General features: G+C 43.8%; 1 protein-coding gene across 11 annotated transcripts in view; it reads left to right on the forward strand.

Moving 5' to 3' along the window:
• AKAP13 (A-kinase anchoring protein 13) overlaps positions 1 to 18,986 on the forward strand; it is a 335,610-nt gene that overhangs the window by 250,642 nt on the left and 65,982 nt on the right. For 7 of the 11 annotated variants that reach the window (XM_086711495.1, XM_086711489.1, XM_086711487.1 and 4 more), the window contains 4 exons: positions 2,037 to 2,090; positions 5,341 to 5,406; positions 7,242 to 7,434; positions 10,914 to 11,022. In XM_086711495.1, the coding sequence (XP_086567621.1) occupies positions 2,037 to 2,090; positions 5,341 to 5,406; positions 7,242 to 7,434; positions 10,914 to 11,022 (422 nt within the window). The remainder of the gene's footprint in view (positions 1 to 2,036; positions 2,091 to 5,340; positions 5,407 to 7,241; positions 7,435 to 10,913; positions 11,023 to 18,986) is intronic. The other 4 variants (XM_086711491.1, XM_086711494.1, XM_086711492.1 and 1 more) reach the window with 2 other exon arrangements.

Consider the following 18,986-nt stretch of genomic DNA (forward strand, 5'->3'; position numbering starts at 1 on the left):
CTCCGTTTCTAATGCAGAAAGTTTTGTTAAAGCCTAAGTTATTACTTAATCAGCAAGAGAACAGGAGAATCATTCAGTGTCATTGAATTGTTGGTAGTTTTCCATGTATGCTCCAGTCTTTGGGGACTTGTGTACATATGACCCGGTCTCAGACCTTCAGTTTGGAAGCAGGCTATAAGGCGGTTTAGAGTTGGCTTCTGACCACAGTCTGCTTACAGGAATTTAAGCAAATGATTTTAGCTCTAACGAACAAGTGCCGTGATGCCCATCAGATATACAAAGTTGTGCTTACAAGAGAGCTACTTTCTTGATGAAGAAAAGCAGCTAAGGGGGCAGGCTGACAGTTGTTTTAAAACAGGTCATGTGAAAAACTCACCTGGAGCAGTTACTGCTTTTTTAAAACAAAAATTCCTTGACATGGCTCAGATTTCATAGCTATAGATGCATGTAATCGGATTACATTCACTCATTTATTCTTTTTTTTTTAAGGTTTTATTTATTTTTGAGAGAGAGACATCGTGAGTAGGAGAGGGAGAGAATGAATGAATCCTGAGCAGGCTCCTTTCTGCCAGCACAGAGCCCGATGTAGGGCTCGAACCCACGAAACCGTGAGATCATGACCTGAGCTGAAACCAAGAGTCAGATACTTAATCGACTAAGGCACCCAGGCGCCCCTCATTTATTCTTTTATTCAGCCAACATACATTGAGCACCCACTATGTGCCAGGCATTTCTAGGTTCTAGAGACCCAGAGGTGAACGAGACAAAGTCCTGCCTTCATGGAGCTCACGGTAATACCTTACACTTTGTTAATTTGCTACTCTTCTCAGACTCTGTTAGTAACAGACCATGTCACATAATTTTCTGTGACTCCACATTGGTGGAGTTCAGGGTCTGCCCTTGAAAACCTGCAGTTGTTTTATCTGGTGGGTAGTTTTTATACACGATCAAAATCATAGATTATGTAAAAAGCCATTTCTAAAAGCTCTCCTTGCCAGCTTTATTCATGCTGTACTTTTTTTTTTTTAAAGAAAGCATCCGGGGCGCTTGGGTGGCTCAGTCAGTTAAGCAGCCGACTTCGGCTCAGGTCATGATCTCGCGGTCCGTGAGTTCGAGCCCCGCGTCGGGCTCTGTGCTGACAGCTCAGAGCCTGGCGCCTGTTTCAGATTCTGTGTCTCCCTCACTCTGAGCCTCCCCCATTCATGCTCTGTCTCTCTCTGTCTCAAAAATAAATAAACGTTAAAAAAAAAAAAAGAAAGCATCCATACCATTATAAATAAATAAATAATAAGGAGGGAGGAAGGGAAGGAAGGAAGGATGGAAGGACATATTGTCAGAGATGATAACAACATCAAGAAACAAGGGTTTATTTTATATGCAATCCATTTTTCTTTATAGCCCACTGGGGGCCCTTGTGCCTTGACTTTGATTTCAGGGCTGGATAGGACTGTGACTGTAGCCCAGATGAGGAAATTGAAGCTCAGACCTAATGATTTGCCTGAGATTACAAGACTGAACTAAGACTGGAACGTTATCAGTTATCTTTATTTTCAACCTGTACAGTATCATGGCCTTTCCTATTTGAGCCTCGCCTTAAGGATCACCTCACACCTCCGCCCCCCCCCCCCCCACCATGCCTCTGGAGATAATGGAATGACTTGAATTAGTTTGATGCTTACCACATTATCTGCATAGAGTATAAGCTGAATTTTAAAGTCTTAAGAAGACCCTTTTACAGCTTCAAATGGCCTTTTTTAATCCTTTTACTTTTGTAATTTAATAAACCTCATTCCTTGTCACCTGATTAACCCTTTGGAGGAAGGAGGGAGGGAGCAAAGTAACCCTCCCCAGGATTTGTCAGGCTGTCCGGCCTCTTTGGTTCTGATGTTTCTTACTGCTCAGTTTTTCATTCCCTCACTTCCTGTACCGTTTGTCTGTGTGGATTGTCTCTTCCCTTTGTGATGTCCGTGTGCTTCATGCATTTGTGTCCATTTTGTTTCACCTTGACACTGACCTCTTCCACCATTCATTTTCAGTTCATTGCGAGTTCTTGGGGACGTTGTCAGGAGACCCCCCATTCATAGGAGAAGGTACAGAGTTCACTAACTTGATGGACTAACCATGTTGCCTCTGAGCTTAGTGTACTAACCAGCATCTCATTTTGCTTAATCCGTGATTAAACCGTCTTTTAAAACAATGTCATGTCTGCTTCAGGGAAATAAGATATAGGTACTTGTTCATCGCTGATGCCTGTTGCATATGAAATGGTTTCGTGAATGTGAAATTTTTTCCTTTTCTACTTTTATCTTAAAAAATTTTTTTTTTAATGTTTTTTTTTTCCCCATCTTGTACTTGTGTTCAGATGATTTTGATAATAGGGTCTTCCCAGTTCTCCCTAGGAGAGTTCAAAGACACGTCAGTTGTCCCTGAGGAGTGCTTTTTCATTCTCCCCACCCCCACGCCAACGCCCAAAAGGGCCAAGAACCAGAAATAATTGTGTGCTGGCACACCGGCCCTAACATATTTTCGATGCATTCCTTAGTAACTGGATGGAAGCCTTTATGTCTAGGCCACCTGACACCTTGTACACCATTGTTTTTGTTTTGTCATGTTCTGTTTTTTAATAATTTTTCCCCCTCTGGGGATGTGGTCGTTTCTTAAAGCAGGTAAGAGCCATCAGCTCATCTCTCCGGGGCCCTTGCAGTCTTTCAGTCCCTTACTTATTTTTTGTCAGGTAACATTTTGAAGCTAAAAATGAGTAATTTATAAGCTGAAAAGTCATTTCTAGTCACACAGTGCCGATTTGCTTTTCAAATGCTGAGTTTTACTTTGTTCAGAAGTCATCAATAGTGACCTATTCTTCCGCCGTTTGAGGAAGAAGATTTAGAAAGCCACAGACTGTGGCGAGATTGCAGGTAGCCCCTCGTATTGGGAGCCATGTGTCAGGGGTACTTTCAACTCCCCACCGAAGCTGGTCCTCGGGAAGCCACACATAGTGATCCTCCCCCGTCGTCTTTGCAAGGGTGGGCTTCCTTTAATTCCGGCTTTCAGGCACAAAATGGAGTTCGAATACAAATGCTCTCATGAATCTGCGGTAATCAGGGCTCAGTTAAGTTTTTCTCCCAGGGGAACAAGTTGGCAAGTACCCTTTTCAGTAGAGGTACCCGAAACCTTTAGAGATCTGTTTGGCTCTCCGTTAAAGCTCTTCAGCGTGACCTTATTAAAAGCATACACGTGCTGACAGTGGAGGGTGACAGGTTGCTGGATGCGGTCCCAGTGAGCTGACAGATGAAGCTTCGTAACGGTGCCAGATCCCACTTCACCCTTAGTCGTTTTTCTGCAGGAAGAGCATGAAGTACAGTTTAAAATTTTGTATGATGCCTTAGCCAGTCAAGTTGAAACATCCCTACCAGTGTTCACAGGTGCGGGAACAGGATATTTGTGGGGTTTTTTAATCTAGAATTTCCTAAATCTCAAAATAAGGCCAGAGAACCATTAAATGTCCCTTCCACTGATGGAGGGATGAGGAGATTTAGGGTGCCCCCGAACACTCTGGTGAAAGGAGCTTCCTGCCAGAAGCCAGGGCAGGTCTGTGGCTCCCGGAGCCTCGGGACCCCTGTGAGGTCCCTCTTGCTGTCTCCTGTCACTCTTCTTTCTCTTCAGCCTCAGTTTCATCCTGCTTTCTCACAGTGTTACCATTTTCTGAGAGTAAAGGGATGTTTACATCTGTAGAAGATTTGTTTTTTGAATGATTCAATAATGTCAGTTCAGTCGCTGATTTACCATGTGGTGTTTTCAATAAGTTGGATATTTTAAAATTTTTCTTAACAGTTTGGAGATTCAAAATTAAGTTAATGCCAGAGAATGGGCTTCTGAGTCTCGTGTTTGTAAGATATATGGAGGCTTGCTCCCCTCACATGAGCAAATTAGAAGTCTTTCTGATACCACTTCACAGACTGGAACTATCTCTGAGATGCGTATTTCTCCTTTCTGCTCCTGCCCTTGGGAGCTTTGTACTTTAATTTAATCAGGTTTTAAGTGTTATACTATTTAAATTATTTTTAAGATATTTATTTTAAAGATTTACTTTTAGGGGTAGCTCTTCTATTCTCCCACCATTTTCCTCGTCTCTTTTCCTCTATCAAAAACCCGCACTTGTCAAGAAAACTGTTAATTAGGTGTATTCAAGGTTAGGGGTTTTTGCTGTCTGCAGATCTTCCCATTTGCAAGATTCCAGAGGGAGCTGAGTGGGTGTTAATGTTAACCCCCCCCCCTTCAAAATCAAAAGCACGTCACTTAGAACTTAAGATGCCAGATAGTAGCAGTGTGCTTTTTAAATGATCGCTTTTGTCCATCAAAAATCCTTACGTACTGATGAAGCTCCCTTTACAGTGTACCTCGTATTTTGAGTTGTGTTTTTTTTTTGTTTTTTTTTTTTTGTCCTGGTCCTATTTACATGGTATTTCCAACCCTAGATTTTCTGTCCCTCCCACTTGAAAATAAATATCAGTGCCAAGGTAATCAAAGTAGATGATCAGATGAGGTTGTTTTTTTTTTTTTTAATCTTGTGGGGGAAAATGGTTGCAAACCTAAAATTAAGACCCATTTTTAACTTAGTACCATGGAATTCCTTTCCTTTTGAAGAAAGTAAATGCCTTAGTTATCATTAAAATACAAGGAAATGTGGCCTTTGTTACAGCTGTTTACCTTCAGTGCTTAACAGCCTAGTGAGTAGGGGTTAAAGGTGGGTGTGAGTATTGGTGGGATATCATTATTATGAAAGACTTAGAATGTGTCTGGCTTAGACGGACCCTTCCTAGAAACACCTGAGGAAAACCAGTGGCTCAGCCCCACCCCAGTGCACTTTGTCATTGTCCCTTTTTGTCAAGGATGGGTTTGGTTCAGTTAGGGATCATAGCCATGGTCAAGGAGGTCTGGGAGTGGTGGAGCTTGTGGAGAGAGTGCCCCCCACCCCCCCCTCCGGCAGCAGAGGCTGCAGCCCTGGAGGACACCTGAGGAGGAATCTGTGGGCAGAGTGGGCTCTTTTTTTCATAGTCCGGCAGGAGGAATTCTTGGGTTTCAAATCGGACTTGTTACCCTGTAACAGACTCCCACAGTCCTTTCCAACACAGTGTCTAGAGGGATATTAGTAGCACAGTTTTAAGTTTCCATGGTTTTTGTGTCTTTTTCTAAATTCTCAATGTTATGTTCCTAATTTTTTGATAATCCAATAAATCCATCTGTCTGTAACTGTGGCCTGTCTTTTCAAACCCAGTAATCCTATCCCTGTTTGCTCTTTTCTCCCTCCATTTCTGTTTCTGCCTTTGATGTCATCCCCAGTATGAGCTGGTGTCCTTCTGGTGTGCAATATTCTGCTGCCCTGAGTGCTGACTTTAATTACAGAAGGTACGGTATCGTTACGTGTCCAGCCACCGAAGGGGGAATCGTAAAATACGGCACCTGGGCTTTTGGCTGGGAGCTTGCTTCTGGGTGGCTAGAATGCATATGGCAGCCCGCTTTGGCTGTGAGCACAATGTTGAGTTCCTGCTGCTGCGGGCATCACTGATCCAATTGAAGGGGTATGTATAGCCCGGGAGTCAGCTAGTGTACTCTGATGCTTCTGGCGTCTCAAGTGGCTGTAGATTTGGTGTTTTCCGCACAGACTTGTATGTACGGTATGGCAGACCCCTTCTCTCTTTGTTCTGGTCTGTCCTCGTTCCCGGAACCTGGGGATTCCCACATCCTGAAGAAAACCATGACAGAAGCAAGGCCACAAATACGATGAATTTTTATTTGTTGTGTTTCCAAGTCAGTCTCTTCAGGTTCCAAATTCATAGATTCCTCAATGTTTCATATTTTTCTCTCAACTCAGCAGCCAGATTTAATTACTGAAACATTTTCAGGATTAAATGTTGTGGTAATAACACATCTGGTTTTCTCAGGCTTCACAAACAATTCACAATAGAAAACTAAGTTTCTTCTTCACTTAGCCTGTCTTATCCCTGCTATTGAAAATGAGTTTTACAGAGACATTTACTTCTACTTAATCATGGTTTCTGTTGTCGTATTGAAATAAGAAAAACAAAGTCCATTGTTTAAATTACCCACTAGAGAAAAATAGAGGCATATGGTTTCAGTTCATAATAAGTAATTTATGAAATAAAAAAAGGCAAAAGCAAGCCCTTCTGGACTGGCATACGCAATTCATTTGTGGAATTAACTGTGCAGTTGGAGCAGAGATAACTAAATAGCTTCAGTGTACCTTCAAGTGCACTTCCAACTGCTTGTGAGTGAGAACACCGTCTGCTCCGGCTGTATTTTGAGATCTCGCTTATTTTAAAGAAGTTCCCACCACAGCTGTACCAGATGTGAATTATTCTGACCAGCAACCCCAAAGCTCATCGATGGCCAACCTCTCTCTGTAGTTTCCTGCTTACCAAAAAATGCTTTTCACTCTGCAAACCGCAAAATCTGCCCACCAGGGATCCCATTCTACATGCCATATCCTAAATTTGCCCCCTTTCTGGGCCAATATCAAGACAAAAAAATTAAAGCTCTTAGACATAGTTGCTTTTAGCTTTTGTTCTTTAAGGTGTCCTGTGTGCCCGTCTGCAATCAGCAGTTCCCAGGAAGCCTGTCCGGCAGGGATTGTGTGGCCACATGTGCCCAGATGATACTGCTCATAAGTAATCCCGACTTCCTGGGGTCGACACGAGCCTGTGAAATTAGAAAGGTTGACTGGCCTGTAGTTGAATGTAAAGTTATAAAGGTCCACTTAAGCGACACAAGGGCAATTCTGAGTGTCCCTGCCTGTTTTCTGAGAGCTACTCATGCACCTGTTTTCTCTGTGCTATGGAATTCTTTGGCATTAGCCTAGTTTGGTTTTGGCAGAGATTAATTACATCAGATCAAGGAAAAACACACATACATAAATGATAAATAAGATAATCTGGTCTGTCCACATGGTATATTGAAAAAAAAAATCTTGAGAAAATGACCTTACATGATCAACATTTGAATAAATTGAAGGAGGTAAGAAAACCTAAGTGCATATGCTTTTTCAGCCTACCAAGACCTGTTGGGGGACAGGTAGGTGGCGCTCATTTGTGCCGTGCTCTGGTCGATAGCTTTGCTAGGTAACTTAGAAATAATCTGCCAGCAACACTCAAAGCACTTTCGTATCTTCCACCCTTTCGGAGACTCAGAAGTCACATGAATTAACTCCTTTGCTCTGTGTTCAGTTTCAGCCTAGAAGGCTTGACAGGAGGAGCCGGTGTCGGAAACAAGCCGTCCTCATCTCTAGACGTAAACTCTGCAAACACCAAAGAGCTCAGGCACCCTTTCAGTGGGGAGGCGAGGGGTGACTCTCTGATGTCGCTTTCAGAAGAGGATCTGGAATCAGGCCAGAGAGAACACAGGATGTTTGATCAGCAGGTAAGGCTGAAGCGGGTGTATGCTGCTCATTTGGAAAAATGAACTGTACTTCCCTACATGTGTCTTCACGTCGGGAACAAAGAAAGCAAGACTTACGTTACTATGAGGCTAGTTATTGTGATTGCTTACCCACGGTCTAGTACACCCCATCTAGCACAAAGCAAGGTTTTAGCACTTAACTAATTCCAGAATACCATTCATCTGCATGGATTTGAATAGTCCATCAAAGCAGACTTTTTTAAATTAGGAAAGTATCCAGGATATTAAATTGGGCTTTTCCTTCTTATCTGAGGACTTCTTTCACCATGCCAGTAGTAAAATGACTCTTGAAGTATGCTACACAGCATTGTTAAATTTCCCAATTTTTCAAAAATCTATACCTTCCTGGAAAAAATAGATCTTATTCTTTGCCTTCTCACATTGCCTGGGAAATGGCTGTGTCTTTCTCTCTGCTTCCTGTCACTGTGAGAACTTCTCAGAGAGCATCTTCACTCCGTGCCCCCGCCTGATGCTCTCTTTGCACTGCCACTCCCCCAGGACTCCCTTCTGGGGGCCCCAGCTGGCTGTCCTTGGCCAGTCAGGTGATTTCCCCAGCACTTGTCACCTGGGGCAGGTCCTCGGGAGTTGGCCTGGAGAATGGGAATTCCATGCTTTTATAGCCCACACTGCTCCCGGCCCTTTTCCTCCTCCGGGGCCAAGGGGACTTTGGATTGATTCCTGGGAGGATTCTGTGATAAACCTGAATCTTTCCTTTCTTTCTTTCTTTCTTTTTTTTGTTTTTTTTTTTTTTTAATTTTTCTCAACGTTTATTTATTTTTGAGAGAGAGACAGAGTGCAAGCAGAGAGAGAGGGAGACTCAGAATGTGAAGCAGGCACCAGGCTCCGAGCTGTCAGCACAGAGCCCAACATGGGGCTCAAACCCACAAACTGCGAGGTCATGACCTGAGCCGAAGTCGGACACTTAACTGAGCCACCCAGGTGCCCCAAAACATTTCTAATTAAACAGACAACAAAATTAAACACCTGTCTTTGGATAGGTGACTGGAGTTTTAGATAGAAACGTAATGAAACATTTCTAATTAAACAAACCAACAAAAATGTTAAACGGCCTGTTCTCTGAGTGGGAGACATAGGTTTTACGTAGACGTTTAATGTTTTGTATAACCCACTACATAGAAATGCTACGACCAGATAGAAACTGGATGCTGGAGGATTACCTTAATGCATCACTTAGGTGAAGACCCAGGAGAATTTAGGCCTGATGAAAATCAAATTGAAGGCCCAAAGGGATTTTTGCCATGTTATCCCCTTCCCCCACCGCCCATGTCTTCTGGGCCTGATAGTTTTTTAACTTTTTCTAAAGTTAAGAAAAATAACAAGAATATGGAGAAGAGGGGCACCAGGTTGGCTCAGTCAGAAAAGTATCTGACTCTTGATCTCAGGGTCATGAGTTCAAGCCCCATGTTGGGTGTACAGATTACTAAAAAAAAAACAGTAAACGTTTCAAAAAATAAATTTTAAAAAATATGGAGAACATATTTATTGAAGCAAATGATTTAAATGTATTCAGCCTAATGGTAACAGAAAAAGGGAGTAAAAAACCATTCTTTCGTGACTTGCTGAGAGCATCTTTGGTAAGTGGAGAGTCTAAAAAACAAAAGTGCAAGTCATACAAAAGTATATAGAGTCCTTTGGAAGTCATTGTAAGACCCAGTAAAATGCCAGCATTGGGGGTTTGTGAACGGAATCCTGGGCTTGGAGCCAGTATATCCCTTCGGATTCGGCGTAAGCCCTCGGGGGTGACAGCTTCACACCCACCTGAGTGACTTGCCTAAGGCCTCATTGACTGACTGTGAGCTGGACCACGTTCCCCTCAGAATTCCCGGTGTAAGTCTCACGGCCTCTTTCCACATCTCTGAAGTAGAAGTGTTTTATGAGGAAAGGAGAAGATTTTTAATTTTCTCAATACAGTTTATGGAAAACCTTTTCTGAAACTGATAATTGGAAACTAGGAATTGGACAGAGGACCCCCTGTGTTAGTAAGTGCTATCATTTACCACCGAAGTCTTTCTGAAATGGCCTTTCTGATCGAGCCTTTGTGGAGGAAGCTGCTGACATGTTCGTGCTTTTCTGGAACTCTCTGCTCACCCGCAGTTTTTGTCTCGTGTGCAACTTCAGAGTGGGGATTTGAGCTGCTGGTGTCTCTGATCTGGACAAGTCGCCTGCAGCCAGCTTCCTGCTGAAGGTCCCTGCCTTTCACTGAGGTCATTCCTCAGACCTCACAGTTGTGTTCGAAACACAGCAACTGTTTGCCTCAGACTCCATGGTTACGCACGGAGCAGGCTCTGAATAATCAGAAGTCTTTGGCGCACTTGAGTCGCGTTCATGGTAGTAATGGATTTTCATTGCTCCCCTCCGAGCATGTGCAGATTGCAGCCCACTAAGAAGGGAGGGATTCCTGGCGGTTTAAAATCGGTTAACAATAGGAACGAGCGCTCAGAACAAAAGGAAGGGGGAGTCCCTCACCCCAGAAGTGTGCTCGTAAGCACTGCTGGGCTGGCTCTCAGGGGTGTTCTTACACAAGCTTCTGCAGCTGGCTACATTACACGACCTCGAAGCTGCTGCGAATTCACTGAGGGAGGTAACTTGGCCCCCCTCGGTCCCCCTCGGGTACATGCAGAAGCAGTGTCCTCTTAGGAGAGGGAATGAAAGGGCTTTAGGCTTCTTCCCAGATGCATGGCTGCCTTGATCTTGATCTTAAAACGCCTTTTATTTGCATCTCTGTTTCCAAATCTTTAAAATCAGAATAATACTGGGGTGCCTGGGTGGCTCAGTCGGTTGAGTGTCTGACTTCGGCTAAGGTCATGACCTTGCAGTCCATGAGTTCAAGCCCCGCATCAGGTGCTGTGCTGACAGCTCGGAGCCTGGAGCCTGCTTCAGATTCTGGGTCTCCCTCCCTCTCTCAAAAATAAATAAACATTAAAAAAAAAATAAAAATAAAAAAGAACATGCTTAAAATCAGAATAATATTACTGCTCTCTACTATGTCTCTAAAAGAGACTTAGATTTTCAAAGAACAAGAGCTACTGTATGTAGTTTGCTATTTACAGTGAAGTTACTTTCATCTGATGATGTGTTCAGCAGATGTTTACTAAGCACGTACTAAGTTTAAAACATTATTAGGTATTAGGAGGGATAGGAAACCACTGTAAAGGATGGGTACTTGAATTATTCCAGATAAAACTAAGGCTCATGAAAGCTAAGTAGCTCCTTTGAAGTTGAGCAGCGGTCAAGTAGCAGGGGCAGACTTGAGTCGAGGGTGTCTGACCACAGAGCCTGTGCTGTTAGCCCTCACCTGCACCGCGTTCTTTTCTTAGGTTGGGGTGGGATGTAAAGTTTTGTGCTGATCTAGAAATAACAAGAGCATATGCTTACATCCTGGTTTTCACTTTTTTTTTTTTTTTTTTTTTACTTCACAGGCATGTCCCAGATCTAAACAACAGGGATTTAATTACTGTACATCAGCCATTTCTTCTCCATTGACAAAATCCATCTCATTAATGACAATCAGCCATCCTGGGTTGGACAGTGAGTATATTACTTTTTTTAAAATGAAGCATATTTTAAACACTTTTTTCCTATCATTTTTCTCCCTTTGAGACCCCGTAACATTACCTTCCAAAATTTGCCTCCCTCTTCTCCTGAATGGCTCATTTAAATAGAAAAGGTGACATACCAGTTTAGTTTTGGGATCTTCCTTCCAGTTTTGGGATTCTTCTTGTCAGGACATAGATTTGTTTTTTAACTTTTTATTTCGAAGTAATTTCGGACTTTAAAAATAGTTCTAAAAACAGTACAAAGAGTTACCATATGTTCTTTATCTGGAGTCCCCAGATGTCATATGTTTGATCCATCTTATCAAAGTCATAACTTTATCAGTCTCTCTTCTCCTGTCACTGCCTTTAAAGTTTTTTTCTGAAACACTGGAGAGTAAGTTACAAACATGATGTGGTTGTATCTGAAAGTTATGCTATTCTGTTACCACAGTACAATTATGTGAATTTTATCCAGTACTCATTTGCTGAGCTCTTCAAAAATGTCATGAAGCTCGTGAAGGACAAAGAAAGACTGAGATACACTTTCAGTTGGTTAAGCACGTGCTGAAAGGATTACATCTGCCAGTGATGAATGGAGCGGTATGCAGATTCGGGACCCATTGGCTGGCTGTGAAAGATACATAGATGTCTGGCATCCGTAAGCACAGGGCCTTTGCAAATGAAAGATGCTCGGAAACATATTTGAATTGGATCTAAATATTTGCCAGGGAAAGGCAGCTTGTTCTTTGAGAAACCTCACCTTTTTATTTTTAAAATCTTGATTCTTGTTTTCATGAGTAGTTACAGTTTGAGATCTTGTGCTCATCAAAGGGGGAGTGATCCTTTCTTTGCCGAAAGACCGTGTATTCAGGAAGCTGAGGCAAAGGGAGTAAATAAACTTTCCTGGTGTTTCTGGTGTTTCTTCAGTGTCCCCTGATAGAACCCACCTTAAAAGAGCTGGAGAGGGGTGCCTGGTTGGCTTGGTCGGTTAAGCGTCCGACTTGGGGCTGGGGTCATGATCTCACAGCTTATGAGTTTGAGCCCCACATCAGGCTCTGTGCTATTAGTGGAGCCTGGAGCCTGCTTTGAGTTCCGTGTCTCCCTCTCTCTCTGCCCCTACTCTGCTCACGCTCTGCGTCTCTCCCTCCCTCCCTCCCTCCCTCCCTCCCTCCTCTCCCTCTCCCTCTCCCTCTCCCTCTCCCTCTCTCTCTTTCTCTCTCTCTTTCTCTCTCTCTCTTTCTCTCTCAAAAATGAATACATATTTTTAAAAAATTTGGAGACTCTGTGCTGCATTCGGGAGATGTTCTGTCTCAATTCATGACTTACCATGGGCCTGATCTTTTTAATTTCCGCCTTAGAACTAAGACACGATAAAGAATGCTGATGGGGCGCCTGGGTGGCGCAGTCGGTTAAGCATCCGACTTCAGCCAGGTCACGATCTCGCGGTCCGTGAGTTCGAGCCCCGCGTCAGGCTCTGGGCTGATGGCTCGGAGCCTGGAGCCTGTTTCCGATTCTGTGTCTCCCTCTCTCTCTGCCCCTCCCCTGTTCATGCTCTGTCTCTCTCTGTCCCAAAAATAAATAAAAAACGTTGAAAAAAAAATTTTTAAAAAAAGAATGCTGTTAACTTTGTCCTCACTTTCATGATCAGCGATTCAGATCTGGCCTGTTTGACTAAAGGTGTGCCTACTGATTCTCAGAGATGCCGACAGAACCTCACAGAACTGCAGCTAAAATCACCCTTCCTGTTTTTCTTTGGGTTTTGATTTGATTTGGCTTTGGGTTAGAGGTCTTGCTGGTGCAGAGTGAAAATCATCGTAACAGGATTGTTAATGGTGGATTTGATGAGCTTGGAGTGCTAGCGTTCAATAGGGCAGGGCACTGAGACAAGAGGGCACTGTTGAGTGAGACCTTTCGGCCCTGTGTCCCTAACCGTCCACGACTGGTGAGTGTGGTGTCATGGTGGAGAGTCTACTCCCATAGCAACAGATGTCCACCACCAACAGAATGTGTCCCACGGAGGGATTTTTTTCCTCTATTTTGTGACACACACTCTTGATTCGTGCATGAAACACTTCATTAATTTTTCCTCCAAAAAGCAAGATGGTTTTTGACTGTGTTTTCAGTTGCTAGCCAAACACTATAAATAATGCGGCTAACTCCCAGAAAACACCGTCCTAGAGTGCCAGGGGTTCTGGCACACACAGCTTCTCCTCCTGTTGCTGGGAAATTTTCTGCTCTGCTCAGAGGGGACTGAATTGAGTTTGCAGACTGTTGTCAAGGGTTGATCTCCAAGCAGGAGTTTAATCCTTTGATCAAAATAGGGTGGGTACCCTCATTCTAACTCACATTGTACGTTTCATACACGTTTGAATGATTAGGTCGTAAATTCGTTAGCGAGCCCCCCAATTTCCCTGATTTAGCCTACGCTGTGATTGGAGGATTAACTCTAATGACACTGTCATTAGTGTCAACTCTAATGACACTGTTTCTCCTTAGTCCCTCCCCACATACAATTATATTAATTTTCCCATCGGTATTTTTTTTATTCTGCTCTAGAAACGTGATAAATGTTTTTTGCAGATGTAAAACTTCTGGCAATTGAACAGGAGTATAAAACTTGTAATCCGTGTGCTGTACCTTTAAGCATCAGGGTAACTGGACAGTTCTTGGTTTGCCACAGACTCCGGGCTTCCATTCCAAGTCACTTGAGCACTCCGTGTGATTCGTGTGTAGTCACAGTCTTCCCAGCTGAAGGAATCCTAGTTACAATCTGCCCAGTGAGACCGTAAAGCCTAGAACATTCAGTCCACTTAAAGTGTTTTAACTGGTGTTTCATTGTAAGCCCGTTGGGTGGCTGTGTGACCTTGGGCTACATAGTGAGATTCTTTGCCTCAAGTTACTTGATGAAACGGGTAACAACGTGAGAAGGCTTACATGTGAATTTATGTAAAGTCCTTAGCATATTTCCTGCCTTATAATAAGGATTTGTTATTGTTATGGAGCGTGTGAGTTCACAGTACCCAGAACAGCGCTACAGTCTGTCTGTCCCTGACCAGAGTTAAAACAATGTTAGAGAAACTAGAACGCCATCCTTCATGGTCTTTAAGTGGACTGTGCCTTATGAGTACGCTTGTCTAGGAACAAAATACTTTCTGAAATCAACCTTATCTCACTACTTTCCACTTCTGCCTGGGCTCTGTCTTCTTTCTTCAAAGAAATTAGCTCCTTCTGCCACAGTCTTACAGCTGTTAACATCCAGGCATTTCTGAAAACGTGTGTCTCCTGAGCTGTTGTCTGGAATGTCTTGTTGGGTCATTTCCTAGAAGAGAAACACAGAGGAAACTCAACGTTATTTCTAAGCTGGTATCATTTTCTAAAATCCATCGATGCAGAAGAAAATACTGAGTCAAGATAGTGACTAATGTATTTCTGTGTCATTTTCTGGGGTGGGAAGTAGACAGGCGACAGCTTATTTGGGAACCACAATGGGTGGGGAAGCTGTCCTCACTCATGTCTTGGCTGTGCTGTCGTGGTGGGAGGGAGCGTGATGAATGCATCTTGCCAGCTCATCTTTTAGGGACTCACAATAGCACCAAGACTACCTGCATCATGGGGAGAATGCCGGGGAGGACTGCCCTCAGAGAGACCGCTCCTGGGGACCTGTGGCCTCATTTCTCCTTCTTGCATCAGAGAGGATGGAGTGGAGACTCCCAGCTTGCCAGGAGACTTAGATGGTTTCTTGATAGAACTTAAGCATAAATTTTGTTTCTATACATGCAGAATAATTCAGTTATTACAGATGATCCTTGCCCAAAGTATATTTTAACACATTTCATGGCTTATGCTCAGGAGATGCTTACCAGCAGCGGAGAAGGTGCTTGCTTGGTGGTGTTCCTGGAAGAGCCCTAACCACATTGGTGGTGGTGACGTTAAAAGGAGACTTGTACCCATTAGAGAGATGTTTCAACTCACAGGCTTCTTAATGAGAAGTCACTTTCCCTTTGTTTTTCAGGGTTTGTTATCACAAAGAACATATATGTTGAGGATCCTCCTTTAGATATTCCTACAAATAGGTTTTTCCAGATGATCCATGAAATTGTGACAAAGGAAGGAATCTGGTATAAGAAGAGAGCTCATTTTCATTTCCTGAATTTGCTTCACGTTTGGAAAGACTTTTGCAAGCACATGGAGATGGTAGCTTACTTTTCGTCCTAGGCCGTCACTGCCCAAGGAGCCGGCGTACCTGTAGTTGTGCCAGTAGTCCTGGATCTCTGTTACTGGACGTGGCTGCCCGCAGTAAGCTGACATCACGTAGTATTTATGTGACTGTCAAGTTCGTACAGGGCTTTTTCATTTCATTTAGGACACTGAGCTTTCAGAAAGCCTGACAAAGGGAAATTCGTTTATTAATGTATTCATTCAGTGAGCATTTGAGTCACTCTTTGGCAGGTACCAGGCCACACGGTGTAGGAGACAGGTGAGTTTATAGATACAGTTGCTTTCCTCACCGGTTCTCACAGACCAGAGAATAGGTGAATGTAAGAAACGCGGGGTAGTACAGGGGCGCCTGGGTGGCTCGGTCGGTTAAGCGTCCGACTGCAGCTCAGGTCACGGTCTCACAGTCCGTGGGCTTGAGCCCCGTGCCGGGCTCTGTGCTGGCAGCTCAGAGCCTAGAGCCTGCTTCGAATTCTGTGTCTCCTTCTGTCTCTCTGTCCCTACCCTGCTGGTGCTCTGTCTCTCTCTGTCTCAAAAATAAATAAACATTTAAAAAAATTTAAAAAAACAAACAAACATGGGACAGTACAGGAGCCTAGAACAGAGAATGCTCACTGGGATGAAGTCATCTCAAAGTTGAGGCCAGCAGAAGACTGGGAATTCACTGGGTGAGTTCACACAGGCATGCCACAGAGGTCTTAACCATTTGGTTCTAGACCCCTGCAAATATCACAGTAAAGCAAGTCAGATGAATTACTAAATCACTAGGTTTCCTAGTGCATATGAAAGTTACGTTTACACTATGCTGTAGTCAAGCATGCAACAGCATGATATCTAAAAAAACAGTGCACATACCTTAATTTAAAAATACCTTATCACTAAAAAATGCTAACCATCATCTGAGCTTTCCATGAATTGTAATCTTTTTGCATGTGGAGTGTCCTGCCTCCGTGTCTGTGCCTGCTGAAGGTTGGGGTGGCTTTGGCCATTTCTCAGAATAAGACAGCAGCAAAGTTGGCCACATGGATTGATTCTTCCAGTCACAAAAAATTTCTCTGTAGCATGTGATGATGTCAGATGTCGTTTGATAGCATTTTAGCCACAGTAGACCTTCCACAATTGGAGTCTGTCCTCTCAAAACCTGCCGCTGCTCTATCAGCTGAGTGTAGATAATACTCTAAATCCTTTGTTGTCATTTCAGCAAATTCCCAGCATCTCCCCCGGGAGTAGTTCCCATCCCAGAATCCACTCTCTTTGCTCATCCGTAAGAAGCAACTCCTTATCTGTTGTTTTGTCACAAGATTGCAGCAATTCAGTGCCCTCTGTAGGCTCCACGTCTGATTCTTGTTTTTTCCACACCACATCTGCAGTGACTTCCTCTGCTGAGATCTTGAACAGCTCAATCCATGAGGTTTGGAATCAGCTTCTTACAAACTCCTGTCCACGCTGATATTCTGACCTCTTCGCAGGAATCACCAGTTTTCTTAATGGCACCCAGAATGGTGAATCCTTCCCAGAAGTTGGCCAGATCCATCAGAGGAATCCCCTGTCTATGGCATCTGTTGCCTTACAAAATATATTTCTTTTTTTTTTTTTTTTAATTTTTTTTTCAACGTTTATTTATTTTTGCGACAGAGAGAGACAGAGCATGAACGGGGGAGGGGCAGAGAGAGAGGAAGACACAGAATCGGAAACAGGCTCCAGGCTCTGAGCCATCAGCCCAGAGCCTGACGCGGGGCTCGAACTCACGGACCGCGAGATCGTGACCCGGCTGAAGTCGGACGCTTAACCGACTGCGCCACCCAGGCGCCCCAACAAAATATATTTCTTAAATAATAACGCTTGAAAGTCAAAATGACTCCCTGATCCATGGGCTGCAGAATGGATGCTGTGTTAGCAGGCCTGAAAACATTAACCTCCTCCTACATCTCCATCCAGGCTCTTGGGTGACCAGGTGCATTGTTAATGAGCAGTACTGTTTTGAAAGGAATCTTCTGTTTCTGAGCAGTAAGTCTTGATAATGGGCTTACAGTATTTAGGAAACCAAGTTGTGAACAGATGTGCTGTCATCCAGACTTTGTTCCATTGACAGAGCACAGGCAGAGTAGAGTTAACACAATTCTCAAGGACCCTAGGATTTTCAGGATGGTAAATGAGCACTGGCTTCAACTTGAAGTCAGCAGCTGCATTAGCCCCTAACAAGAGCGTCAGCCTGTCCTTCGATGCCTTGAAGCCAGGCACTGACTTCTCCTCTCCAGCTATGAAAGTCCTGGATGGCATCTTCTTTTGATATAAGGCTGTTTCATCCACACTGAAAATCTGTCATCCGGGGAGCCACCTTCATTAAGGATCGCAGCCAGATCTCCCGGAGAACTTGCTGCAGCTTCTACGTCAGCCCTTGCCGCTTCACCTTGCACTTGGATGTGTGGGGCTGGCTTCCTTCCTTAAACCTCCTGAACCAACCTCAGCTAGCTTCCCACTTGTCTTTGCGGCTTCTTCGCCTCTCTCAGCCTTCACAGAATTGAAGAGATCCTAGCTCTGGACTAAGCTTAGGCTTAAGGGAATGTTACGGCTGGTTTGATCTTTGATCCAAACCACTAAAACTTCCTCCATATCAGCAATAAGCCTGTTTCCCTTTCTTATCATTTGTGTGTACAGCGGAGAAGCACTTTTTATTTCTTCAAGAACTTTCCTTTGCATTCACAGCTTGGCTGTTTGACATGAGAGGCCTAGCTTTCAGCCTGCCCCAGCTATCCACATGCCTTAATCGTTAAGCTTAATTATTTCTAGCTTTTGATTCAAAGTGAGAGACGTGTGACTCTTCCTTTCCCTTGAACACTTAGAGGACTTTGTAGGGTTATTAATTGGCCTGATTTCAATATTGTGTCTCAGAGATCAGGGAGGCCCAAGGCGGGCAGGGTGAGTAATGACTGGTCATTATCGCGTAAGTTTGCTGTCTTATACGGGTGTGGTGTGTAGCGCGCCCAAACAATCATAATAGGCCACTGATCACAGATCACCGTCACAAATATAATAATGGTGAAAACATTGGAAATATTGCAAGAATTATCACGACTGCTCAGACACACAAAATGAGCAGATGCTGTTAGCAAACTGGTGCCGATAGGCTAGTTCAACACAAGGTCACCAGAGACCTTCAGTTTGTAAAAATTGCGGTATCCATAAAGTTCAGTTAAACAGAATACAATAAAATGAGGTATGTCCGTATGTGGAAAACATGGCCGAGGGGTTGGGGTTTCTTGTCCAAGGGCAGTGGAGTGATTTAAGTTGATAAAGTAGGTTGATTCGGACACTTCAGAGAGACCACACTGAAGAAAGTGTTGGGGAGCAAAGGTCATGGATCAGGAGAAGGCTACTGCAAGATCCAGGTGAGAGCACACGGTGGCATTAGGGGAGAAGTTGATGTTCAGAGAATTCTAAAACACATAGAATAACTGAATCGAGGCAAGATGGAAGCATTCAATGATGGGGCCCAGGTCTCTGTTCTGAGCAATTCATTAGATGTTAGGTACCGCTTACCAAACAAAGGAATACAGGAGGAGGGGTGGGTGTGGAGAAGAGAGATGTCACTCACGTGCTTCCTCAGTTTGTGCTGCCTATGGGACATGCCCCAGAGGTGAGCAGAGAGAGATGAACACGTCTTGAGCTCAAAGGGAGAGCTACGGCCTGAGGGTGGAAAGGTGTGTGTCACCAGCCCAGCGAATTCAGCTTGTACTTTGG

This window comes from Puma concolor, chromosome B3 (assembly GCF_028749965.1).
Source record: "Puma concolor isolate L17-30 chromosome B3, mPumCon1.1.hap2, whole genome shotgun sequence".
Classification (NCBI taxonomy): domain Eukaryota; kingdom Metazoa; phylum Chordata; class Mammalia; order Carnivora; family Felidae; genus Puma; species Puma concolor.